We start from the raw sequence: 27,301 nt of genomic DNA on the forward strand, positions 1-27,301 counted from the left end.
TATCATGCAACCCTTTTATTAATTATAATAAAAAAATAAAAGTCAAAAAAAATTTCTCAAGCCATTTGGGTAATGATTCTCATTAATCATTTTCTTTCTTCCTAAGGTCCAGGACCAGAACTTGAACTCTGAACTTGCTGCCTTTGCTTGTTGGCTGGCACCTTATCAACTCAAGCATACCTTTAACCTGTCATTAATTACTTTATAAAGTTTGCTTTGCTCTTTTTTTATTTAATCATCCTAAGGTGAGGTTGGACCTTAAGAGACGAGTTTAGATCCAAACCCTGTTATTTATTTCAGGTTTGTTGGTATCAGACATTGCATAATAATTGTTTACTGAACTAACCAGTAGAGCAAGAGGCAAAAGGTGGAAGATCATTGCCCTGAGATTCTAGTTCATGGTTCAGAACCAAGATTACCAAGATACCAGTACTGGTACCAATAAAGGCTTATCACACATAAACACATTAGCTTTCCCTACTCTGCAGTAACTGGCCAGACTTGTCTGTTCAACACTCCAGAACTGGTGTGGCTATACTTGGGGAGATGCAAGTTGAAGGATAGATTTAAACTGTCTAGTGATACAAAAATCTTCCTTTTGTTGTGGACTGGGGTATATGGTTAGCCGTTGGTGCCCCAATGTAAGTAGCTGCGGACAACATGAATTGTAAATATTTGAACATTAGCTTTAATTTTCCTGGTCTGTGTTGAGGAACACTGAGAGGAAACAAGTTTTGGTACTCAGTTACCAATGAGTTACAGGTAAGCTGAAAATCCAGGCTCCACAGCCAACATACAGCTCATGTAAGAAAAGTATTAAGGATGATTGACAAATACTAACTCGCCTTATAACTTTGTGGGTATTGTATAATGCCTTGGCTCCCTCTAGCCATAAGAAACACCTAACACACTTTTATTTTTATTTATTATTTGTTTGAAGTTTCACTTATCAAATAATTTCAAATTTGTGTTTAGCAAACCCATAGACGTTTGGGATGTCTGAAAGGCTAGGGGACACAGTAGAGAGCTTTGTGGAACACAGAGCCTATGAGCATTTTCCCGCGGTACACAGAAGCCACTGAGCTGCCTTGAAGCACAGAGCCATTATTGGCATACACGGTGTTCACTGTGGGCTTATCAGATAATACATTCTGGATGCGCAGTACCTGTCAAGAAGAATATTAGTCATTAGTAGAGTATATGCACAGATATCCAGTAATTGTTTCCCTTCCCACAAGTTTCAGAATATAGTTTTCTAGAAATAATTCATCTAAGTTCTACTCATCCTAAGTAATTTTTCCCTTATAATGAAAATATTATATCCTAAAGTGCTATGCAGTAAGATGGACTGATTCTTAGACATTAACTAAATTGTTGACCAAAGGACATAAAAATCTTCTTTGATATTTCAGGCATTTTATAGGAGATTAGGTCCAGTGAACACTTATCTAATTCCCAAGCTGGCCAGGTTCTCCAGCTGTGGAGATGGCATTGCCTCCTGCTCTTATACAAGGGGTGGAAGGGTCCCAGGATAAATGAGAACACTCAGTCTGCCAACCACGCCAATCTGATTCTTTACATATGTAAAGTGTCTAGGAAACAACTTTGGAAAGCATATTACTTTGGAATCCCATCTGTTAATCACTACCTACCTACTTCTGTTACTGAACTTTAGAAATTACATGTGTAATCTAGCTAATCAATAAACACAGAAACATTCAGACTTTGAAATAGCCTGGAAAAGTTGATCAAGCACAATGTGGTGGAGCCTAAAAGAAAACTATCAGAAATTCCTAAGTCATGAGCCTATATTAACATCTCTTGTCAGAATGGAGCTTAGGGAATCTGTGTTGATGGTTCTCATTATTGTTTGTTAAGAAAGATCTTACAAGTATATTTCAGGTTGTTACACAAAAGTCCTCAAGCTTAGTTCTCACATAGAAAACATGCAACTCCATTGGAAGTAAAGAGTATCAGTATCTATGAAGAAAGAACTCTTATCTAAAATAAACAGTTTCAAACTTGAAAACAGAGACTGGAACAAAGATCCTAAACAACCTTTCAATCATTGCTATGATCATATTTGCATTTCCTTAAAGCAGATATAATGTGGTTGTGATTCAGTTTCATCTGTCATTTTGTGGCTGAGACTAGTTAGCTTAACAATCTTCAGACATGAGGGCCTGGCTGAAATACACACACACACACACACACACAAACACACACACACACACACACACACACACACACACACATTGTTCATGTACTGTATATATTATATGTACATATCTACATATATAGTTCATATACATAATCTATATATCATATATACATATACAATATAATACATGTATGAAATATATATGCTCTTTTTAAGAAGCTGTTAATAAGTTGATTTTTAAAAACAACAAAATATAGCAATAGCAATATTCTTCAGCAGAAACAATTGTATGTTCTGCTTTCTTACTAGGCCAATTTCCATTCAAGTATATGAATCTCATTTTCCCAACTCTGAAAACATGTATTCAGATGTCTATTTCATTAAAGCATATACCTTTAGCCAGATTAACTCTGAGCTCTCTTAAATATTAGATTCTTCCCTATTTCCTTCACAGCAATTTTTACCTTCTTTATCCAGCTATACCATTTTTCCTATAGAGTTTATCATTTTCAAGCACTTTATGATTTATTTCTTATACTTACTGTTCAGTGTCTGTCCTTTCACTTTCTAAAGAGCAGGAATCTTTGTATATATTTTATTTTCTGATATAGTCTAAGCAATTAAAAATCATCTGGCTGTTTGCAGGTGTTCAGTAAATGTTTGCATATATACATCTGTCTTGGAGAACGTGTGACTTGGTGAATGTATTTAAAGTTATTTTTATTTTTTACCTCAATGCAATAGGAAAAGCAATGCCTTCTACTACTGTTTTTAATACCATAGAAAATAAGATGGCTTATACTATTGTTTTAGAAGATTTACTCTAAATCATTCAAATAAAATCTTTTAAGAGGGTACATTTTCCAATACTTCCATATCTGCAGGCCAAAAGTCATTCCATTTTGAGACTACAATCATTTAAACCCTTCTATTGAGGCTTCATATTAAATAGTGAAAAAAGAAAAGGGTGCCATAGGAGTCTCTCTCTTTGTCTAAATATAAGAGCTGTTCAAAGCCTACCTTCTGGTGATAATATAATAGAATAATCTCAGTTAATGAATAAATATCAAGGGAAGACTTTCTCCTTACTAGTAATAACAAATATAAGCCCTTATACACCTGAGTAATAATACCTGGCACTTGGTAACCTGAAAGGGCTAAGGAATCACCTCCCCCATTCACTTTTTACATGTAGAATTTGCTCACTTCTGGAACATCAATTCCTCCCACCTCACCCCCAATAAGTCTTGGGGGTCTTTCCTTTTTCTTTTTTGTAGCTTTGTCTATGAGCAGAGAGAAATATAAATACTTACTTCTGACCCTGGAGGATCCTCAGGGTTATAGAACAAAAGTTTCTTGGGGTTTGGATGACATCCAGCCAAGATATCTCCCGTGGCAGGATCGACATTCAAATTATCTGGTAAGGTGCCCAATTGTATCCTCTTCAGAAAAAGAAGAAAAGATGACAATACTGTCTCAATGTCCTCCCCCACTCCCACGTCCCACAAACTCTTCTTGTCCCATGAAGCTGGTGCAGTTTGTGATTGTACTTTTAAAATATAAATATTATCTCACCAGCATGCTCTATAATAGTCATGGTCCCTTTATTTAAGCAGCATACTGTTGGGTAAGTATGGACTATTGTAAGAAGCCATGTGGTACGGCCAAGCTGGAGTGCTTTTACCTTCAGTTGAGTTACATTCCAGTTATCGTGTATTTCCATTATGTGAATGACAGCATCTGATACATCAGCTACATAGACATACCTTTAATGTAAATAACATTTTCATATAAGCAAATAGTAATGAGGATGAGACCCCGCCTCCTGATTTGGAGAAGAGCTATAAAATTTTATACTAGGTATATATCTTCCTAAAGAGTATAGAAGAAGATACAAATGGGATCTTTTTAATATTCTTGAAATATTTGAAAATGACATATGGCTGTACAGTAGTGAAAGTAATGTTTTCAATGATATATAGGCTGAATATTGTTATTTAGAAGTTATTCTTTAAATTATATGGAGGTAGACTTTTTGAGGGCCCAGAGTGTATACTTCCAAAAGTTAGTGCTAAAGAAGTACCAGGTGACAAAATCAGTATTTGTATTTGTTTATTGTCAGTCCTGGGCTTGTGTTCATGGCATGAGCACTGTCCTTGGACTTTCTCAAGGCTAGAACTCTACCACTTGAGCCTCAGCGCCACTTCTGGCTTTTTCTATGTGGTACCCAGGAATCAAACCTGGGTCTTGATGCATGCTAAGCAAGCACTATAACACCAGGCCAAACTCTCAGCCCCAGTGTTTGTATTTTTTTAAGAGGAAGAACACATAAGAGATATTTTCCACAATGATTTCTTCATTATCTCTAATTTACCCATTAATATTCATGGCAATTTTCTTTGGCAAAAAATGTCTCAATTCTTAAACACACATAGGAGTGTTTCTGTAATTCCATGCTAATCAAGTGCACAATATGTGAAAACTGAACTATGTAACTTGAGGACAGAAATGGGAGAGGGAAAATGACCCTGCTTAATGTGTAGGTGGCATTGGCACTTTCCCATATGCTCTCCATTATTGATTGCCTGCAGAAGGAGGGACCATAAGAGTAAAGCTGGTGGCAGCCATACTTAGGTTGTCCTCTTGCTTTGGAGACTGGACTGTGACAGATTCAGAGACTGTTGTACCTAGTTCTCATTGTAATCCTGGTTCCCAAATGCAATCACTGATCCTAGTCACTCCCTTTCCCAGCTGGGACTCAGAGCTCTTGGGAAAAGGATAGAAGGGGTGATATTGATCAAGATGCATCACATTTATAAGCTGACTTAGAGACTCATAACCTCTTTGTACAGCTACTTAATCATAAAATCTTTTTTAAAAAAAAATCTATGCTATTTAAAATAACCATCAAATAATTTGTCATACTATGCCCAATCTAATCACAATGCCTCAGGTAATTGCATTAGTATAAGTGGTTAGATGCCTTCTAGCTTCCAAGAGCAGAGATATTGCGCAGTTATTCTGCAGTTTAATGCTTAATGAAAGTGTGTTTCTAAAGATACATAAGAATTGGAACATGGACCTTATTATTCAGTCTCATCCCTCTTTCTAATAGTGGGAGCATGAAGCATGAGAGAACAAGTAGTTTATGATCACACATCTAGGGCTACCTCTGCCCATACCTGACACCCCTCCCCACCCCAGCATTTATATTGACTACTTGAAGTCTAAGGATGTAATTGCCCCTTAATTCAGGGAAGGAATTCTCTAAAATACACACACACAAAGGAATGACAGATGATAAAAAAGTAATAAAAATAAAAGGAAAGCATACTTCTGGTCCTGTGAGACTGTGATCCCATTGGCAGTTTTAAATCCTGTGGCTACCACTTTGACCTCTCTTGGGCTATAGAAAAGAACATAAGTCCAGCGAAGTTCCAAGATGAGCTCAATCAGTTGCAAGGGGTAGTCAAGATAGTGGTCTCTTGTAGCATAAAATTCTTCTACTCCTACAGCCACAATGTCATTCACACTGCAGAGAGAGAAAGAGAGACAGAGGGACAGAGAGACAGAGAGAGAGACAGAGAGACAGAGAGAGAGACAGACCGAGACAGAGAGAGAGACAGAAAGAAAGAGAGACAGAGAAAAGGAGAGAAAGACAGAGAGACAGAGACAGAGACCAAAAGACAGAGAGAGACAGAGAGGAACAGAGAAACAAAGAGAGACAGAGGCAGAGAGACAGAGAGGGAAAGAGGGAGAACTCATGAAGTACTTGTATATTGGCATCGTCAATTTAGATCAATACATTCATCAGTTTAAAAAGTAGACCTTGAAAATGAACCACATTGTTAAAATGAGGGATTTTTTAACCATTAAGAATATTTTGACTCTTTCACAGAATCCAGTAAGATGACATGAATATACAAACTTCAAACTGCAAAATATTTTGGAGTTTTATTAACCAATAGTTAGTGTCAGTAGTTACAATAATAATGGTTCTTTTGTAGATTTATTACAGATATGGAACATACATTGGCCAATGAGATGGGTGTGTGTGTGTGGACTCTGGGTGGAAGCTTTCTTGGTAGCCTGAGAATGAGCCACTGTGTTTCCATACTATGGAGCAATACTTTTTTCTGATGACTGAGAATTGTGGTCCACCTAAGGCCCTAAATGAGGACAATATGAGACTAAGCTTCTTAATTACCTACCCTAGACAAGAAGCATGAGTGAGAAATACAACTGTGATTTTGAGCCACAGGTTTTTCTTCTTATAATCATAGCTGAGACAAGTTCACCCTGGCTTTATGTTTTCTCTGAATAGATTAATTATGGGAGCTATGTTTTATGCTTCCATAACAATAAAGCTTTTCCTTTGGTTTGGTTTTGGTTAAGACAGTTTCAAGATTGGACTTGAAGGCCTGGTCTTGAGCCACCCTCCAGCTCAGCATTCTCTTTGTTTGAGATTACAGGTATGTATCACTGGGCCCCACTGTCATTAAGATTTCTAAATGAAGCAAGCCTTGTTTTATAACCTGTAAAAACAGCAAAGTCCTTTCCATTTTGGAAAAGGGAGAAGTAACTTCAAAAAATGTAAAGAAAACAGGTTATTGGTGGCTTATGCCTGTAATCCTACCTACTCAGGAGGCAGAGATCAGAAGGCTGTGGTTTAAGGCCAGCAGGGCAAAAAAAAAAAAAAAAAACAACAAATTACAAGACATCTAGACAGAAAAGGCCAAGTGGGGCAGCATGCACCTGTCATCCTAGCTACAAGACAAGTATAAATAGAAAGTTTTAGTCCAGATTGGTCTAGGTAAGAAGTAAAACCCTCTCTCAAAATAACCAGCACAAAAAGTATTGAAGGCATGGTTCCTGTGTAGCAAGGATAAAGAGTGATACCCTGAATTCAAAATCTAATACCTCTAAAAATGAACGAACAAAAACAAATAAATAAATAAGAAAGCTTCTTTAGATACAATTTTTGAAAAGGAAAATGTGGATGTCTTGAAAAGTACCTTGCAGTTTTGATATATAGAACTTTCCCCAGGACATTGGGCTACTTTTCTTTTATGTTTCCACCTAAGTGTTCCTTCCTCCAAATATTCTCAGCTAACAAGAATCAAATTCCCAAACAGAATGTTACTCTGCCTCCAGTACCTGGTCAATGTGTTGTCAGGACCCATCTTGAGCCCTTCTTTAAGATCCTATAGCCTTACCTATCTCTCCTGCCTCCCTTTATTTCATCCAGTTCTTCCTGCCTCTACTTGACCCAGTTCTGCATAAAGACCGCCCAACTCTCTGCAGTGCAATCTAGCAGTCAAAACACAAGATACTACCAAACTTGAACTGCATATGAACAATCAAAAGTGTAGGGGAGGTAAAGCTCTGAGGCAAATCTTTTCTAAACCCTACTTCATTATTGCTATTGACATGTATTAAGGGAAATTCATCCCTGCATTTATTGTGCTTTGGTCATATGTTCTCTGCTTACAACTCTGTCTTTCTGTCCCTTTTCTTTCCTTTCTCCCTGTTACTTTTCCCTTTCCAAACATCCTTCCATGAGCTTCCACATAGGAGAGAAAATATGCAATGTTCATTTTTGGTGTGTCTGATTTTAATTTTGTGCATTTTCCCGCAAATTACATGATTTTATTCTTCTTTATGGCTGATGGAACTCCATTGTCTATGAATATCACCTTTTCTTTCTCCATTCATCTGTTGAGGAGAATCTAAGCTGATTCCATCTCCTGGCTATCTGTGATAAATATGGATATGCAGCTACCTGTAGAATGCTGGTGGATTTCATTGGGTCAGCTGGTTCACTCTTAGTTTTGTTTCAATGAGGACTCCATACTGAATTCCAGTGTGGTTTCCCTCATTTATATTCCCATCCACTGGATGTGAAGGCTCCTTCCCCTACATTCTAACTACCATTGGTTATTATTTTTTAATATTTTTTTTGCCAGTCTTGGGGCTCAAACTCAGGGGCTGAGCACTGTCTTTGAGCTTTCTCAAGGTTATGGCCCTACCACCTGAGCCACAGCACCACTTCTGGACTTTTCTACTGAGGACTTCAACCCAGGGCTTTGTACATGGTAGGCAAGCACTCTACCACTAGGCCAAACTCCTGGCTACACATAATATTTTATAGAAGCCACTCTGGAGGAATGGAATCTCAATGAGGCAAAACTTTCACAATAGATGAGGCTGATAAGTAAACTTTTTTCCTTATCTTGGCCAGATTGTTCTAAAATGTGGCTTGTTTCTTACTGAAGGATAATTTCATTATTTGGAGCAGTAAACTGATTATAGCAGTGGGTAGCTTGATATTGCCCTTGCTATAGCTCTCCTATGTATGAGATTCTTGTGGCTGCCAAAATAAAGTACCATAGACAGATACACAAATAACAGAAATTATAGTTTCATCAATCTAGGGTTAGGGTTCTAAACTCAAAGCAGTGGCAGAGCCATGTTCCCTCTATAAGTTTATTTTTTTTCTGCTTCTTTCCTCTCCTCCTATCTACTCTTCTCCTCTCTACCCATCCCCTCTCCTATCCTCTTGTTTCCTTCCCTCTCCTCTCCTTTCTCTGTCTCTGTCTCTCTGTCTGTCTCTGTCTCTGTCTCTCTCTGTCTCTGTCTCTCTCTGTCTCTGTCTTTCTCTGTGTCTCTGTGTCTCTCTCTCTGTCTCTCTCTCCATCTCTCTCTCCCTCTCCCTCTCTCCCTCCCTCCTTCCCTTCCTCCCTCCCTCCCTCCTCCCCTCCCTCCCTCCTCCCCTCCCCCCTCCCCCTCCCTCCCTCTCTCTCTCTCTCTCTCTCTCTCTCTCTCTCTCTCTCTCTCTCTCTCTCTCTCTCTCTCTCTCTTCTCTCTCTCTCTCTCTCGTGATGTGTGTCACTGGTATATGTATGTGTTACTGGTGTTTGAACTCAGAGCATGAGCATGCCCAGCTAGTGTTCTACTTGTTATGGCACATCCCCAGCCCTCTCTCGAAAGAGTTTATATAAAGATCTTTCTGTTTCTTTTCCAGTTTCTGGTAGCCCCAGGCTTTCCTGGGAATATAGACACAAAACTCCTCCAGTATCAAAAATCCATTTGCATATGGCATTTGTCCTGTGTGGCTATCTTCATAAAAGTTCGCTGGCCATACTGGGTAAAGACTATATCCTACTGTAGCATGAGTTTGTCTTTAATTATCTTTATAATGTAATGCCTTTTCCAAGTAATATACTAAAGTATATAGGTTGAAATTTCCACATATCATTTTTTTAGGGCGTGGAATTTTCCCTTCCTTGGTTTATCCTGGTTTCAGGCTTCTACTTATTGGAATTGAATGCTTTCATAAAGTGCTCACATATTAAATTTCCCCTCCAGTTTGCTTTCCAGAAAACTCTTCCTAGGAGGACATACAATTGCATTTTTTTTTGTCATGGGACTTTCAATTCAGCACCTGGGCTCTTTCCCTGAGACACTTTACTCAAGGCTAGCCCTCTACCACTTTGAGCCACCACTTATCCACTTCTGGTTTTGTAGTAATTAGAGTTAAGAGACAAGAGTATCCTGGACTTTCCTACCCTTAGTCTCCCTAGTAGCTAGGCTTACAGGCATGAACCAGCAGTGCCTATGGTATTGCATTTGATTATTACAATCTACCTATTAGGGAAGTGAAATCTGTCAGAGAAACTGCATTTTACTGAAGGAAAAAAAAATAATGCAAATATTAAGTAACTTATCCACAGTTTTAGAGCAACACTGTGCAAATCCTGGTCCACTTTGGCCTTGAAATTTCATGCCAACTATTATGGGAAAAATCCAGAAACTTCAATTTTCTTTTTTCTTCTCTCCTCCCTTACTTCTTCATTCTCCTGATATGCCTATCTTTTGTGGGAATGAATTCACAGGAAATGTTAAAAAAAAAAACAACAACTAGCCACTGCTGTTTTGAAGGCATCCATTTAGTGCCAAACATATTTTATAGAAGACAAATTCTTCTGATTTCTGATGACTCACATCTATCCTAACTATTCAAGATGCTGAGATCCAGAGGATGGTGACTTAAGTCCAGTTCAGACAGAAAAGTCCCACAGATGCCACAGACAAAATAAAAACTAGCAAGACATGGTGGGAGACATGATTCAAGGGATAGATCACCAACCAAGAAGATAAGTGGAGTGAGTGTGTGAGATTTTGGCCTAGAATATGGTATATAGCCAACACTTAATAATTATATTTTTGTAAGCACCCACAAACTTTTATGAAATTCTACTTTGGGGAATTAGATACAAAGAAGCAGCCCATCTGGTGGTTGGTTAGAACATCAATGGGTGAGGCTCCCAGAATACAATCTACCAGCCAAGGCAGGAGAGGGGTGTGGGTGTTTAAAGATAGTCTGATAGTAGGTATTACAATGCTGTGGTGAGAGGATGGAATTCGAGCTGGGAATCTTATTGCAAACCTCTGTGGGATTAAAATGCTTTCAAAATCTGGGAAATATAAGGATATTGAGTATGGAACACAGCTCTATCTAACGAGGTGCTCAGCAGGGTCACCATGGAACTCTTCAGAAAGTTTTAGACACAATAGTACAAAAGAAAAGTTTTAGCAAGCCTGCTGAACCCACAAGGAAAACAAAGCAACTGCTGTAGGGCAAGATAAGTAGAAGTACATACTACTTTAATCCCCTACCTCTTGAGAAGTTCGTGGGTTATGGTTTTCCAGTGTACAAGAGAACGCTGCTCATCATCAAATTTAAATATCTCCACAGTGGACTTCATATGGGGATGATTCACAACATAAAGATATACAGTATGGTCTACATGGGGGAAAACACACCATTTCCAAACAGTTTACAACCTTGAAACCATTATTACATTTATCTTCAAACTTGGTTGGACACTCATTGATTAATATGCATTGTAATCCTAAATTGACAGAACTTAAGTAAACAAAAAAACAAAGGCTTCGGTTTAGTTTAGTTTGCTTTGAGTGAGGATATCACTATGCTTTCTGGATTCAAGTCCTGTGTAGATGGGGCTATAAGCACATACTACTTTGCCCAGTTTAAAGGGATTTCTTTTTTATTTTTCACTCATATCTGCATTTGTCTTATATTCGAGTAGATTTCTGAAGGGATTTTATTGTGATTTTTATATAACATACAGTGGATTTGATCAATTTACCCTCTCTTTTACTTTCTTATCTCCCCTCCTTGTCTTTCCTTAATAAGATTTATCATGGGGGGAGAGGAAGGATGGCTGAGACTGTTAAAAGGGATGACATTAACCAACATATATGCATTCATAAACCATTTTGTTAAATGCCAACTCCTATGTACAATTACTTAATAATAATAATTTTTAAAATTAAAAGTAATAATTTATCATGTGTTTCACTATTCTATTTTTATACATACATTAAAAATGTTTATATCATATCCATCCCCCTGTGACCCTCTTTTCTCCCTCTGTTTCTAAGGGGGATTTCTTCATATGCCTTACATTTGGCCCTCATGGTCCAACAGAGAGATAATTCAGGGAAAGACCAGATAGGCCATTTATGGACGAAATCGAAGTTCAAGATAGGGAACTACTAGTATCACCATTATCAAGGCAGAGGCAAGTAAAGATGTCTCTCTAACCAATCTGCCTACTCTCTACCATTCTTTACCAGGAAGAGAGGAATGGCAAGATTTGTGAACATGAGGGCGATTCCTCCAGACAGTTCTTCAGTAAGAGAGTACAATCAAACAAAACTGTGGTGAGATATTTTTTTTGTGTGTGACATTTGTCTATATTGCAACTTAAGTGCAAGAAATGTCAGGGTAGTGTAAATACTTTAAAATAAACATCAAATCTTGGCCAGAAACTAAACTTTTAATGTAACTACTTGAGGTTGCAATAACATTTAGACATAGAATGCGAATATGCATGCAGAATAAAATTCCAGGCATGCCAACTTCAACAGTGTTTGCTTAGTTGTTATTATCTAGGCATGTGAGGGATTCAGGGTGGGAACCTGGCTTCCCAAAGTCCTGTTTTCTGATCTGGTAGCACATATAGGGCTGAAGAGCCATGGTCCATACTCCCACGGTGGGACTTATACTAGGATTATTCTCCTTATCCACATCTTTCATGTACTTGTCAAGCAAGTGATGACGCCGGCTCAAGTTCTGACATGCAAAATTGAGATTCAATGATTCAGAAACAGACCAAGCCATTTTATACAAATTAGGAGTGAGTGCTCCCTCATTGACAGAGCTTTCTTTTGGTCTGCCCAAGCAGTATTTCCAGGGCTGGTTAGCAGACTATGGGTTGGATTTCAGCCTCACAAAAGCCCTGGTACCAGATACAACTTTCCCTTCTTCCTTCTTTTCATGGAGTTTCACTGTGTTGCTCAGGCTGGACTTAAACTTACAAGCTTCTTGTCCTAGCCTCTGGGATACTGAGATTACAAGTATGTGCCATCAAACCCAATTCCTGTCCACTTTTAATTACTGAGTTATTTATTGCTATTGTTGAGTCATAAGAATTGTTTCTATATTCTGGACCCAAGTCCATATATTACTTTTCATGTATTATCTCATTCCTTGGACCCTCTTCCTTTCTTGATGATGATTTTGAGGTGCAAAACTTCTAATTTTGTGAGTTGAATTTATCAGATTTCCTTGTCATGTCAAACATCTTAATATCATACAATTATTTTCAAAGGCTTTTTAGTTTATAGGTTAGATATCTGAACAATGATATTCAAGCAGATTGTGGAAGGAATATAAGAAGAAAAGTTGTTAGGGGTTGGGGGATTAGCCTAGTTGATAGAGTGCTTGCCTAGCATGCATGAAGCCCTGGGTTTGACTCCTCAATGCCACATATACAGAAAAAAGCCAGAAATGGTGCTGTGGTTCAAGTGGCAGAGTGCTAGACTTGAGAAAAAAGTGTCCAAGGACAGTGCCCAGGTCCTGAGTTCAAACCCAGGACTGGCCAAACAAAATAAAAATAACAAAAGTTATTAGGAAGAAAAAGGAAAGACCACATAGAGTTTCCAATATGAGAGTCTTCATTTTTTAAATGCAATGTTCAAACATTTTTACACATTTATTATTTTTGCAAAATATTGTATATACTTTCATGCTAAAATAGCATATACCTTCTTTCTTTCATGTGGGTGTTGACTACTAGGAGATGAACGCTTTTCATATCCCTTGTTTCCTCTTATACTTAATCATATAGGGTTTACCTTTGTCGATGAAAGTACTGATCCCATGTGGATTGAATATTTCTTTGTCAAAACCATCACTGAATGTTAATTCGTGTGGCTTTGGATTTTGCTCATTAAGATCCATCAGGAAGATTTTTCCTGGCTCATCTGGTGCAAAGGATGGCATTCCTGGATATTTTAGTCCCTTTAAATGAGAGAGAATAAATGCATACATATGTTCATGTCAAAGTAACATTTTCATATGGAAGCTAAAATTTCAGTCAAGGTCAAACAAAATATTTCAAGTTCTTTGTTTCATTTAGATTTCTGGGATCTTTTTTTGTGACAATATTTTCTGCAATCTGATCTGGGTCAGAAGTGGAAGCATGAGGATTCCCATTGTTATCCAAGCATTGTCTATGAGTGGGAAGAAATAGTTAAAATAAGTAAGCATTTTTAGTTTAGAAGGAGTCAAGGAAGCCTATTGTGGTGGCACATGCCTGTAATCCTAGCTACTGTGGAAGTAGACAGATGGATCACAGTCAAGAGTCTAGCCTTAGACACCATTAGCTTAAGAAACAATCTAAGAAAAAACAAAACTAGCTAAAAAGCAAATGTAAATGCATTAATGGCCTGGATCTAGTAGTAGAGTGAAGCACTAAGTTTAATCCTCAGAACTGCAAAAGTGAATAAATCAATGGACAAAAATAAATAAAGCACAATGACAGGACAAGAGATGTGTTACTTTGCGTTTCTGTTCCTGCTGGTGCCTGAGATTTCTTATTTAGATGATGAATATGTTGACATGTACAATGGCTAAGCTTTTCAGTCCTGATACATTCTGTAACTTCCTTTTCTTTTAACAACATTCTTTATTGTTATTATAAAAGTGATGTACAAGTCAAATAGAGTAGATTTCTTTTTGAACAATGTCACTCCTTCCCTCACACTCCCACTTTTCCCCTCCTGTCTCAACCCCCAAGTTGTATACAGTGGTTCGTTTTCAACATTGTGTCTACTTGAGTACTACTGCTGCATCTGTTCACCCTTTGCCTCTCCATTTCTGTGCTTTCCTTTCCCCTCCCATATACTTATAAACAAACAGGCCAGACAAAAAGAAAACAAATACAGCAACAAAGGGGGAAAAATTGTCTCGATTCTCTGGAATTCAGTTTGGTAAATATTTTTTGTACAATCAGAGGTATAATTTCCTTTTTTTTAAGCATACAGAAGGGATACATGCTTTAATTTTCTTGTTCCCATTCCTGTACTCTACACTGATTATCCTATATAATGGCAAATTTACTAATTCTACTTAACTAGACAAGAATTAGCTGATACCTTTATTGTTTCAGTGTCATGGTTAACAGTATTATTGTCTATTGTGTCAATCACAGTAATAAGCAGTATGGGCTTCCTTTGTCTTAACAGGCATGTCTGAAAAATCAGATATGAATTTCCTTTTCTTAAATATTACAAAAAAATGCCACTCCAGTAAATTAGGCAGTGGTCTTTTCTACTAATAGGATCTGGTTTCCCTCAACCAGCAGCTGGATGCACTGAGCTTTTGCTACATTTCAGTTCATTGTGTCAAATCCTTCAAATCCTGGGATGGTTTATTTTAAACCATGTGAGAAAGGGTCTGTTTCCTGCTCAAGTAGTTTCCCTGTCTCCTTTTGAACTCTGCAGTTTCATTAATGTCAGTTAATGTCCTTTCCTTTCTACCCTAGCTTCTCTTTGTGTTCTGCTTCCTGCCTGTGCTCTCTTTCTCCCTCCCTTCCTCCCTCCCTTCCTCCTTTGCCCCCTCTCTCTTTTGACTCCACACAGTACATAGTCTATGTTCTTTGAACTTTCTTATTTACATCATCAGTCCTGCTTATCATGCTTATATACATCTTAAGTCAGTCCTGCTATGTCCAAACTTTGTGCCCTAGCCTTTTCTGGGCATAAAGCCCCTGAGGCCATTGGCATGGTGCTTCCTCACCACACCTGGAGAAGACCCTGTCCCTTAATTTCTTTTTCCAGACCAATTTCTCTCTCCACCAAGTAAAAGACCATCTCTAAGGATTCCACACCCTCAGCTTTGTTAGATGTGCTACCCCTACCTTTACCCTCATCAAGCTGATTCAAAGGGCACATCTAAAATGACACTGAATAACTACTACAAAGATATCATTCCAACTTTAGACAGACATGCCATTTATGTTTCTCTGTCTCTCTGTCTCTGTCTCTCTCTGCCTTGCCTTGGGGTTTCAACTCGTGTCCATTGTGTAGGTGCTCTACCACTTGAGCCACAGCCCAAGATATTGTTGATTCTCAAGTGTAAACTATTGTATTTCTACAGGCATCTATCTTAAGTCTCTTAACCTTTTCCCAAGGAAGATGTAGCCCTCTTTTGTTCTCATGTTAACTCTTTCCTCTGATTTCTTGATTCATTTTTTTCCTCTAGGACCTATCTTTACTTTTTAGAAATAAAAGAAATAAAATCTAAGCCATACACACCACAACCATCCATTTAAAATACAGATGAGACCGTCACTGTATTCTACTGTGTATATTTTAAAAACCTGGAAATTGAGACCAGTTTTTTCAACCAAAAATACTTTGATTTTAAAACTCATATTCTCAATAGAGTTTTATTGACCAAAATAAAATATTAGACCTGGGAACTCTAACCATCAAAAGATTCATTCACATTTAAAATATCACAAATTTACTTTGTCAAAGTAAACCTTTAAAAATTCCTAAACCAGATTCCATGGGCAACCAATTTTAAAATACATATGATGATTTCCATCATTTTACAAGCATAAAACTTGCTGTATATTGTTTGAGTCCCTAGTATACCTTACTAATTACCTATCATCCTGAAACTTGAGATATTGAGAGCAAATGCAGATTCTTTTCTAATTCTTTACAAAGAAATGGAAGGAATAATAAACAGCCCAAAACAGAATGTTCTCAGGGTTTTGAACCCAGTGACATGGTCACCATTCAATCTACTAACATTTCTATACCTCCATGCACAGGCAGACATGGCAAGCATACTAGTTAATGAGGAGATGAACACCCAGTCCAATAGGGCAGTGCTGAAGATGAGCAGCAGTAAGATAGCTCTGGAGACCAGCCTGGAAATAAATGCAAATCGATATGCATTTGTTGAGACCCTGCCGGTATGGAGCTGACCACAGGAAGCTAACCACCATGCCATCATGCGGCGGTCAAGGCTGGGCATTCCTGTGGTGTTCTAATTAGCCCTCCAGATTCCTGTTTGAGCCTTTTTAGTTGTCTTGTCTGACCCAGAGGTGGAATGAAATGTAGGGGTCCACCTGGCAGCCCTCCCTGGCAACATTAATGCACTGTCTCTATGGCTATTGATGGGAGCATCCGAACAGACTGGGAAATACTCACAGTGGAGATAAAAGCCAGCCCACTAGGAAGTATGTCGATATCTTCAGAGCCATTTTCTGCAAGACAAAATATCAGAATGATGCATACATGGAGGATGAAAATCAAAGTCAACTTTGAACTTTTTTTTACAACTGTGTTGACTTTTTCAACTAATTACTTAAGAAACTATTAATTTTCAAGAGTCCCAAAGACTCCTAAAATACTAAATTCCTTTTTAGAGCACTGCTTTTCTTTTCCCTCGAGGAAAGAGCTAAGTCATTCTAAAATAAGTTTATATCTTGAGCTTATTCATTAAATGCATTTCAAAGCATATTCTGAGAGATTAAACATTATTTTTCATAGTGGGCTGTTCTATAGACTGATAGATAAAATTCAGAATGTCATGATTGTGAAATTCTCTTATAGGCATTTTTCCAAATCCTTCTTCCATTTTCAACTTGCCAAGCCAAGGTCTTAACACATATCATTATCCACTTAAATTGGGGAATCATTGAGTAATACTTGTCTATTACAAACTCAATAATTCCTTAAAATTAATTACATGTGTAAATGAATTTGGAAGACTTTGATCAGATGTTTTCCTCATTGATCCAGTGTTGGGAAGGTTTACTAATTAAAGTGTTACTGAGAACAGAAGGATAACATGACTTCTTAAAGGGAGATAAGACACTTGAAGAGATTCCAACAAACCAAATAAAGAAGCAGTTAAAAACCTCACAAGTTGGTTACTCTTCTGGTGTTCCTTGTATGTCTGCACTTTGATGGGTTTCCTTTCACCTTCCTTCCTGTGCTGAATGTGAATGTGTTCCAGTCTCAGTGGGGATTGGTCTTTCTCATGGCAGAGCGTCTATTATTCTGCATACTTCACTAGGTTCTATGGCTTCAACTATACCAACTTGTTCTTCAGACTCCGATGTCTATATCAAGCCCAAGCAATCCTCTTCATCCCTAAACTTCTACAACAACCAGTAACTTTTTTCTCTCCATTTTCATACTCAGTCAGTTTTAGCTATTCTGGACATTTGTGTTCATTCCACTTTCCATTTGCCAGTGACAGAGACTACAAGAAATCCTGCACTTCCACCCCCAAGTATCCAAAGCAAAGCATTGGCATGAAAGTTTACCCAAAGTGGAGCTGTCTCTGATGTCTTACTTTTCCTCAATCACCCAAACCACTGGCCACCAATCAAACAAGCTTGGGATTTCCCTCATCCATCTCCACAGGAGCTTACCAAAAGTTCAGTGTTGCTCCTCTCTACTGATTCTCCCAGAGCTGGTAGTCTAGCCTCTAAGCCTCTAGGTCTAGATCTCAAGCCCTGTCCATTGTGGGCCTGTCTCCATGCTGTTTCTCCCACCTTCCACTCTTCATTCCAGGCATCCTTTTCATTTCTGTGAGTGGCTTGTGAATCAGTCTGGAATCATTCACCTGCCAGATTAGAAAATTCTTGTGCCCCCTTCCTGTCACACTTAGCCCTTTTCCACATTGTTGAGCCAAGATCATAGGTTCTAAGAATAGAATGAGCTACACTTGAGTCATATGCCCAGTCATCTTTTGCTTTAATTGTTTTTTTAGGTAGAATATAGTATATTCACACAAGGTTTCCTTCCAACTGTGATCCTTCTATCTACGGACTTTTGTGTAGTTAGAATCACAGGCATATGCTGCCACATCTTGCCTATTAGCTAAAATGATTATCTTGCTAACTTTCTGTTCATGTTGGCCTTGAATCGTGATCCTCATGATCTCTACCTCCTAAGGTGCTGGAATTAAAGAGCAATCATACCCAACTCTAGGCCTGCCTTTTCAGTATTTAAGTTCTCTATAAAAGCTGGTTGGATCAATAAATATAATAGTTTATTGAACTACTTACTTAAAGTAAGTAAATGTCATTTTCTGAGAACAGATGGTCCCTAACTTACTATGGATCCAGTTGTGATTTTTCAATTTTATATAGTGGGGCAAAAGCAGTGTACATTTAGTACAGTGCTCTGTTCAGACATTGAATTTTGACCTTTATCTCTGACTAGAACTATGCTTCATGGTATGTTCTTGCCATGCTGGGCCTTGGTTGTGATCTGTAGCTGAGCCCATCAATTAATCATGAAGAAAAATTAAAAATGAAACAAAATTCTACAGTGTACTGGATTGCTAGGTTTGGTTAGTAGGTCAGGTATAGGAAATGTTTTTTTTTTTTTTTTTTTTGGTCTGCCATGGGCAATGCACTCAGGGGCCTGTCCCTGAAGATTTTTTTTTTTTTTTTTGGTTGAAGGCTAGCACTGTACCACTTTGAGCCACAGCTCCACTTTCATTTTGAAGTGGTTAATTGGAAATAAGAGTCTCAAGAACTTTGCTGCCTTGGATGGTTTCAAGCTTCAATCCTCAGATCTCAGCTTTCTGAGTAGATAGGATTTCAGGTATGAACCACCAGTGACTGGCAGAAAATGCATTTTCGTTTTATGATGTTTTCAACTTTCATTGGGTTAATCAGGTCAAAAGTGCCATCATCAGTCAAGATATAACTTTATAAGATATTCTGAGTTGTATGCTTTCTGCTTTGGCTCTTTCTTTTCCAAGCAAATCTGCAAATCTTGCATGATAGTGTAAACCTATCAGAAAATTTTCAAAGATGCTATGCTTGGGTTTGCTGGCTTCACCCAGATCATGGGGGAAACTAATGTATTGCGCCTGGAAGTGTAAAAGCATGATGGATGGTTACACAGTATTTCTGTGTTTCTGTGCCCTGTTCTGTGCTGCACCTCTAAGATGTATTTGGCACATCTCAACAACTGAGACACCTGTGGGCAGAAGAGCTTCAGGACATTCTCCTCGGAGTCCTCCTCACACACTCATTAGTCCATATATAACTACCACTAGAATCTTATTACCACATCCAAAAAACTGTCTTATTAACCTGTCAGTGTTGGAATAACTTGGTGGATGTCATCTCTGTAATCACTTCTTCAACCATTCTCTATAGGCAGATAACACCAGAATTTCACTGCCAGTTAATTTTCATTATCACTTCATCAGTCATTTTTCATTATCACTTCACATCTCCAAAAGGAAGGTTCTAATAGCTAGCTAACAAATAAAACACATTGTAATCTAAGAGACTAACTTGGAGACAGACAGAGTTATGGGAAAGAAAAGATGCAAAGGAAAATGGGAAGATAGCAAATGATGCTAATTTATTAGCCCTGCTTTTAGGGCAGCTACTTAGATTCCAAGTGCAGTCCTGAGAAGATGCTGAGGGCAGTCAAGTAAGTTCCTGATTCAAACAATCTTTGGCCCTTACAGACTTGGATAAAAGATAAACTTAAGCTGAGCACCAGTGGCTCACATCTGTAATCCTAGCTTCTCAAGAGGCTGAGATCTGAGAATCACCATTCAAAGCCAGCCTGGGCATGAAAGACCATGAGACTCTTATCTCCAATTAACCACCAGAAAGCTGGACATGACACCGTGACTCAAAGAGATAGAACACACACCTTAAACTAAAGAGCTTAGGGCCTGCACCCAGGCCTTGAATTCAAGCCCCACGACCAATTAAAAAAAAAAAAAGATACTAAGGCCATATAGTATGAAGCTGAAGCTAATTGAAAGGACCTCCAGGATATTGAAACAAAAGCCATATAACGAATGATTGTTGTCCTTAATGTACTATGTTACCCCTCATCTCCTTTGCTGTCCCTTGGGTATCTCATATTGTTACAGTACCTCACTTTGTTATCTGATATATTCAATTTATTTGTATTTGGTTATTTGAAATTTGATAGGGAAGGGGGGAAAACCAAGATGGGGGAGGGCGGTAGGGGGGAGGGTAAAGGGTACCAAGACATGTGAAAGGGTATCAATGTATGTGAATTAATGCACCTTCTATCTGGCAAATATCATGTAACCCTTTTATTAATTACAATAAAAAATATAAAAAAAGATAAACAATAAAAAATGAACTCTGAGGTAAGATTTCTGAAGGAAGAAATATCTCATCTTTCATTCTTTCCTTTCAGAATGATATTGGGTACTGTGTGTGTGCGTGTGCTAACACACACACACACACACACACACACTATATCTGTCACTAAAAAATTAATCTGAGAAGTCTCATCTTGAAAACAATGTAAATAGTAACTTTCTTCTAGTTCTGTTCCTACCAATTGTATTCTACCTAAAGTTCTCTGGTAGCCCTACATTTTTTCTATAAAGCTTTCTCTTATCTAATAGCTTTTATTTTTGCCTTGTGAATACTATTCTTAGCTGGCTTTATTTTTCTACCCTGCTTTGCCTTTGTCTACCTCTTTTTAGTAGTATTGAAACTGCATTTTATGTTTTTTTGGGGAGGGGGTCATGGGGCTTGATCTTGGCCTGGGCTCTGTCCTTGAGCTCTTCAGCTTACCACCTTATCTCTAGTCCTGGGTGTTTTCCCTGAGCTCTTCAGCACAAGGCTACTGCCCTACCCTTGAGCCAAGCCCCACTTCCCCTTTTCTAGAGGTTAATTGGAGATGAGTCCCAGGCCTAGGCTGGCTTTGACCCTTCATCCTCAGATCTCAGCCTCCTGAGTAGCTAGGATTACAAGCGTGAGCCACTAGGCCTGGCTATGCTTTCTTCTGCCTTAATACTTTTCTGAAACTTCTCTCCTAAAAATGTGTTTTCACTTGGGCACTGTTACACAAGTCAGGCTGTATTTCACAATAAGAAATGCAAATATACCAAGATAAACCATTCAGGTCCATAATCTAGTTCTCACAACCTCTCCTTCTGGTTCCTTGGGTAACTAACTTCATTCTTCTGCAGGTTAGTTTGTAAAGCACAGATAGCAGCACTTTTATTACAGATCAACGATAAGGAGACTATAAGTGTTTGCAAATGACTCAGCTGAATACCCATAGGCACCAGGCCTTTGAGAAGGCAGCTTTTGAATTTTAGACAGAGATCAATATTGTTTCTTAATAAATAACTCATGATCCCTCTACCTTTGTTAGCTCTTCAAACATGTAGTGCAAATATGTCAATAGTCATGAGAAGTAATGTGCAACTTCCCTTCAGCTCTTAGTCAGCTTCTCTGTATTCATTATTCTCTGTAAAATATTAGATAATCAGATCATGGACACTATATTGTTTAGCTCTTCAAATATGAAATGTCACTAGGTCAACTTTCCTAAGTGATAATGTGCTTTTTAGATTTTCTGTTTCACTTAGCTAGCTTCCAAGTGTTCATCATTCTCCTTAAAATACTGGATAGTCATGACTGAAAAAATGCTAGATAATCAGATAATCTATCCCTGATATACCATACTAACTTTAGTGTCTTGTATTGACTTGAGTTATAGGTTGAACTAGACTTCACTGGTCAGCTAGTCTCATCCCTCTAAACAGCTCACAGAATTTCTGCTTTTGAGAGATGGATGTGTAGTAAGTGTAGACGTTTTTTTCATCAAGACAGTGAACAAGTCAGTGAATGTAACTTCTTCAAATCAAATTAAATATGATCTGATCCTCCTCCGACCATGAGACCTATAGGAAAATCAACTTGGATCATTACTACATTCCTATGTTAGCATTCTATGATGATTCTAGGTGGTAGATCTGACAAATCAAGAAGAATGTTTAACTACCTACTGCTGAGCTTATGTGACTTATTTACAAGTTATTTGTTGAGGCAAGGAGATACACAGGACACAAATTAATGTTCCGAAAAGATACAACTTTCTTTCTGAGCTTTTCCTCCTCCCCAGAATGCCATCAGGCAGTGGGTCAGGCTCTCTTGCTATTTACAGAAATCCACACATTACATTCCTTCCCAACAGAATTCCTCAGACTCAGAAGAGAGGAGAGGGTGCCTTCCCCTTCTCCCTTTGGAAGCAAAAATACCTCTAAGAGTAGGTAACACCAAGACCAGGTTACTGAGAGAGAGAGACTGAGAAGAGACATAAAAACTAGATGGGCTTATTTTCTGTTTGCTTATTTTTTTTAATAGAGAGAGCTAGGAAAAGATAATACAAATTCCTTTTGTAAACTAAGCTGTCTTGTCACATAGCCGCAAAAGTCACAATCCTTTTACCCTAAGGAGTTTGCAACCTGACAATGAGAGAGATAACGCTAGTGATGACAGAGGGAAGCTGTATGGTGGGCTGCATGAGTGAAGTGGCACTTCAGAGCACTGTGAGAGCTGAAAGGAAAGATATAGTTGCGATAAGCAGAGACGGAAGAATTGGTGGTGAGACTTTTATAAGCAATGAGTGAGAAACTGATTGAATGCATTCCCAAGACAGTGAATAAAATGTTGCCTGATTTTTCACTTTATTTTCTAGAGGTACTGTCAGAAAGAATTGGAGGCTTCGAGCCAAGCAAATAGTGTGACAGTGACCAGTAAGGGAGAAGATAAAATGAATCTCTTGTGGAGGAAGCAGAAGGGATAAGAGAGAAACAACACTAGGCTTCCAGTGAATGAGGCACTATACACAGGAGAAATTTAGAGGAGCTGGCTGTGGGTGAATGAATAGAGGGCTTATTTAGGCTAAGGCTGAATCTATGGCAAAGTGAGCCTTTAAATGATGGTAAATGTTTCAGGACTTAGTGGTCGGACTGTGGATTTCAGATTAATATTTCAAAACACATCTAGGTGGGCCAAAAGGTTCTTGAAGTTTAAGAATAAAATCAAATTTTTCTTGATATTTTCTGATAAGTGTTCAAAGAAGTAACAGTAGAAGCCAAGAATGTGGTCAAGGAAAAGAAAGAGGGAAGGAGACAGGGTTAAGGTGGAAGAGGGAAGAAAAGAAGGAAATGGGGAAGGGGAAGTTGTGAAGAGAAGACAGAGGGAGGGAAAAAAGGAGGCTGGATAGAAGGAAAGCAGGGAGGGAGGAAGGAAGGAAGGAACGAACGAACGAACGAAGGAAGGAAGGAACGAAGGAAGGAACGAAGGAAGGGAAGAAACGATTCCAGTAGGGCTAAAAATTAAAATTAAAAATGAATTGCCAAGTACCAGTGGCTCATGCCTATAATCTGCCAGCTAGGCAGAAAAGTCTGTGAAATTCTTACTTCTGATAAATCATTCAGAAGTGTTGCTGTGGCTCAAGTGGTAGAGCACGAGCCTTGAGCACAAAGAGGCTCAGAGACAGTGCTCAGGCCCTGAGTTCAAGCCCCAGGACCAGAAAAAAAAAGGACTTAAGGCATGATCAATTAGGCAGATAGTGACCAAGAAATTGTGCAGCCCTTCTCTACCTACCAAGTCCTTCAATAAGTTGGCAGTTCTGAAGTTCCACAGATATCACTTCGTGAGACACAGCATTCAGTTTTCCTCTGTATAAGACATAATACCAATATGAAGGTTAAAGTACCACATCCAAAACCTGTGTTTGAGCTCTGAAGACTTACCATTTTTAGGTTGGTTAATTCTATTTATTCTAATTTATGAATGACATAAAAACTAAGAAATCAACTCTTTTCATGTATGTTTATTTACACAATGTGGATGCTGTGATAGTAATGTGCTAACTTCCTGGAATTCGCAAAAAGAAGAATGGGATTATATATGGAAGATATAAATAAACAGCTTGGTCAGTATGGGTGCTTCATATATAATCCCAGTTAGTTAGGATATTCAGGCAAGTGGACCAAGATCAAAAAAAGCTGGCAGCCTCAGGCAAAAGTAGGAAGACTATCTCAAAAACAAAATAAAAACAAAAGATCTTAAAGTCTGGCTGTAAAATGGCTGAATAAAGTATATACCATATGTTGAAAATGAACTCTACAACTTGTAGGTTGAAACAGGAGGTAAAAACTGGAAGAGAACTGAAGGAAGGTGTGATATTATTCAAAAAGAAATGTACTCATTATCTGACTTATGTAACTGTAACCACTCTATACAGCACTTTATAGTAACAATAAAAATGTAATACATTGTATTCACTTAATGGAGGAACGCAAAGTTGTCATAGCTATGCGCCTTTGATCACATGCAATAATATTTATCAACTGGAAACAAAATGGGTTTTTCTTTGATTTTTTTGTTGTTGTTTTTTTTTGTCTTGTTTGTTCATTTCTACGTATTTAAAAGGGTAAGGGGGACACTGAAATGGAGAGACAATGGATGAACAATGAAGCAGTGGTATTCACTTGACACTATGTTGGAAATGAACTATATAACTTGTCGTGGGGATGGGAAGGAAAATCAGTGATAGAGCAAGGGAAGAAATGACATTGTTAAAAAAAAAATAAGTAATGGGGCCGGGAGTTTGGCCTTATGGTAGACTGCTTGCCTAGCATGCACAAAGACCTGAGTTTGATTCCTTGGTACACATATATAGAAAAAAGTCAGAAGTGGTGCTGTGGCTCAAGTGGTAGAGCTCTAGCCTTAAGAAAGCCCAAGGACAGTGCTCAGGCCCTCAATTTAAGCCCATGACTTAAAAAAAAAAGAAATGTACTCATCACCTGACAATCCTCTGTACATCACCTTATAATAACAATAAATTGTATTTGTGAACTCCTTTGTTATATGGAACTCTTTTGAGTGACTACCTAAAGACAATAATAAAAATTGTTTGATCATTTTTAAAAAAGTGACTGTGCACTTGCTTAAGGCCCAGGATTTAATTCCAGTACCAAAACAAACAGCAAATACTACTTGTTGGTATGAGTAAACAATATTGTTAATTTAGATGCATAAAATAGTCATTTGTTTCCTTGTGAAAGTAATATGCCTTACAAATCTTCTTTTTCTACCTCTATCCCCTATAGGTTTGCTTTTAAGAAATTCTTTTAAATAGTTCTAGGAAGAAGTGACATTTCAACATGTTAGTGTGTAAGCATAATAATACATCTTGATCCATGTCCCCCTTTCACCATTAGTTTTGCTTTTCTTTACTCTTTCTTCCCTCAGATTTATCTGAAGATCTGAAGCTTGTCACTTGGCATTAGCTTTATTAAGCATGTGCTGACTTACTTAGAAAATAGGAAAATTCATTAAACTGAACACCATTTAATCAGTCAACGAGATTACTTTCACTACAGTGTTCTTATTTCCACAGCAAGTCTTCTAAATATTAGACACAATTTAAAATTTTTATTGAACTATATCCAAGAAGATTCCATGGTTATTACTTCAAAAAAAAAAAGGGTTGGGATTGTAAATCAGAGGTGGAATGGTCTGGCTATATATAGAACCACATCTATACATACACACAATCTCAAATCTATTATTATTATTATTGTCATTGTTGTATAATTCTGTCACTTGGTCATGATAGGAACAACAGCAACAATAAACAGCTTCCAGCTAGACTAGAAAATATTCCCATCAGGCATCAGTGCTCCCTTGAGAAACATAACAGCAACCTGAAACAACCCAAAGCAAAGAGGCTTTCGACCCACTGGTCAGTTAATTTTCACGTCCTAAACAGGATCTTCTTACTAGCCCCGTACTGGCTTTCCCCAGAGCAGTTTCTGGGATAGCTCTCCCTGCACAGTGCCAGCAACCAACCACTGCCAGTTTCGGCTTCATTGCCTTCTATCTGGCTGGCTCTTTGGATCGGGCTGGGGTGGCTCTTGCCACTGGGGACATACAAACAGGTAATAGCTGAGTCAGGAATGGACGTCCACTCTGTACCCCGTCCCTCCTCTCCCTCAAAGTCCAGTACTTTCATAGAGGGCAAACACTACTATCGGGGTCCTGGGAAAAGCAAGTGAGTCAGTCCACCTCCCATCTAAGGGATTCTCAAGAAGTGTTTGGTGAAGCCGGGGTCGAATGAAGTCCCACAGCTGCTCCTTCTCACCTGCTAGGAAGAGAGAAGCCGACTGTCCTTGACCTAACTTGGACCAGAAGGGAAAGAAATCCCCCAGCAGAGATGCTCACTCACCCAAGTGTCAGGATCCTTTCCCCAATGAAGGCCAAGCTGGCCCCCAGAAGGGTCAGCGCCACTGCTTTCCCCATGATCTCGGGGTGCCCAGTACTGACCAGCAGACAGATAGTTTACCCAGAGGTAGGGGGAGTCGCCCATTTGGGACAGATGGGCCGTACCTGCCCTTAGCCGCGCCTCTGGCAGCCAGCAAGCAGCAGGGAGGCGGGCAGGGGCGGGGCAGCCGAGTCCTGCGCTCCAGCTGGAGCCAAGGCGAATCCTCCGCTCCAAGTGTAAGGATAACTTTTTGCGCAAGGGGTTCTAGGAAAGTTTCACGGGCGGGTTCGAAAGCCGCCTGCCTGTTCGCGGTCGGAGCTCCAGGAGATTTTTCCTTGCAAAGTTCAAGGCCATCTTTCTGGATGAAGTTCAGTGAGAAACCCTGGAGGGCAGGTAGCTCCCCCTCCCGCACTGCCACTCCCACTCTGGCCTCTACTGAGCAAGTCCAAGGTTTCCTTGGCAGTTGGTAAACAAGTGGTGTGAGTTTGCTCCTGAAAGCCACACAGTTCAATCTCAGATCTTCAAATGAGATTAAAAAGCGATGTGTGTGTGATGGGGGTGGAGCTTAAAAAGAAAAAGTCACAGCTGAAACTGAGGGTTTCTGGCAGTCAAACCATGCTGTGAACAAGTTACTCCAGAGACCCTGGGGTG

The 27,301-nt window shown here is 38.7% G+C and overlaps 1 protein-coding gene across 1 annotated transcript; it reads right to left on the minus strand.

Moving 5' to 3' along the window:
* Positions 1 to 26,738, minus strand: Pon3 (paraoxonase 3). The gene is made up of 9 exons (XM_090333143.1): positions 26,615 to 26,738; positions 23,986 to 24,059; positions 16,760 to 16,815; positions 13,388 to 13,553; positions 10,841 to 10,967; positions 5,496 to 5,693; positions 3,846 to 3,927; positions 3,475 to 3,603; positions 1 to 1,166 (listed from the first exon to the last, which is right to left on the minus strand). The coding sequence occupies exons 1-9, from the start codon at positions 26,686 to 26,688 to the stop codon at positions 1,008 to 1,010; spliced, it is 1,065 nt and encodes a 354-aa protein (XP_090189269.1). The 5' UTR covers positions 26,689 to 26,738; the 3' UTR covers positions 1 to 1,007.
* Between the last annotated feature and the right edge of the window lie 563 nt (positions 26,739 to 27,301).

The sequence above is a fragment of the Megascapheus bottae genome, chromosome 5 (assembly GCF_031878675.1).
Source record: "Megascapheus bottae isolate mThoBot1 chromosome 5, mThoBot2.hap1, whole genome shotgun sequence".
Taxonomy (NCBI): Eukaryota; Metazoa; Chordata; class Mammalia; order Rodentia; family Geomyidae; genus Megascapheus; species Megascapheus bottae.

Excerpts from the sequence above, each read along its gene's own strand:
- Pon3 (XM_090333143.1), bottom strand. The coding sequence starts at position 26,688 with ATGGGGAAAGCAGTGGCGCTGACCCTTCTGGGGGCCAGCTTGGCCTTC. Across the intron at positions 24,060-26,614 it reads GAAAGGATCCTGACACTTGG|AGGAAAACTGAATGCTGTGT; the intron begins GTGAGTGAGCAT and ends TGTCTTATACAG. Across the intron at positions 3,604-3,845 it reads GGAATGTAACTCAACTGAAG|AGGATACAATTGGGCACCTT; the intron begins GTAAAAGCACTC and ends CTTTTTCTGAAG.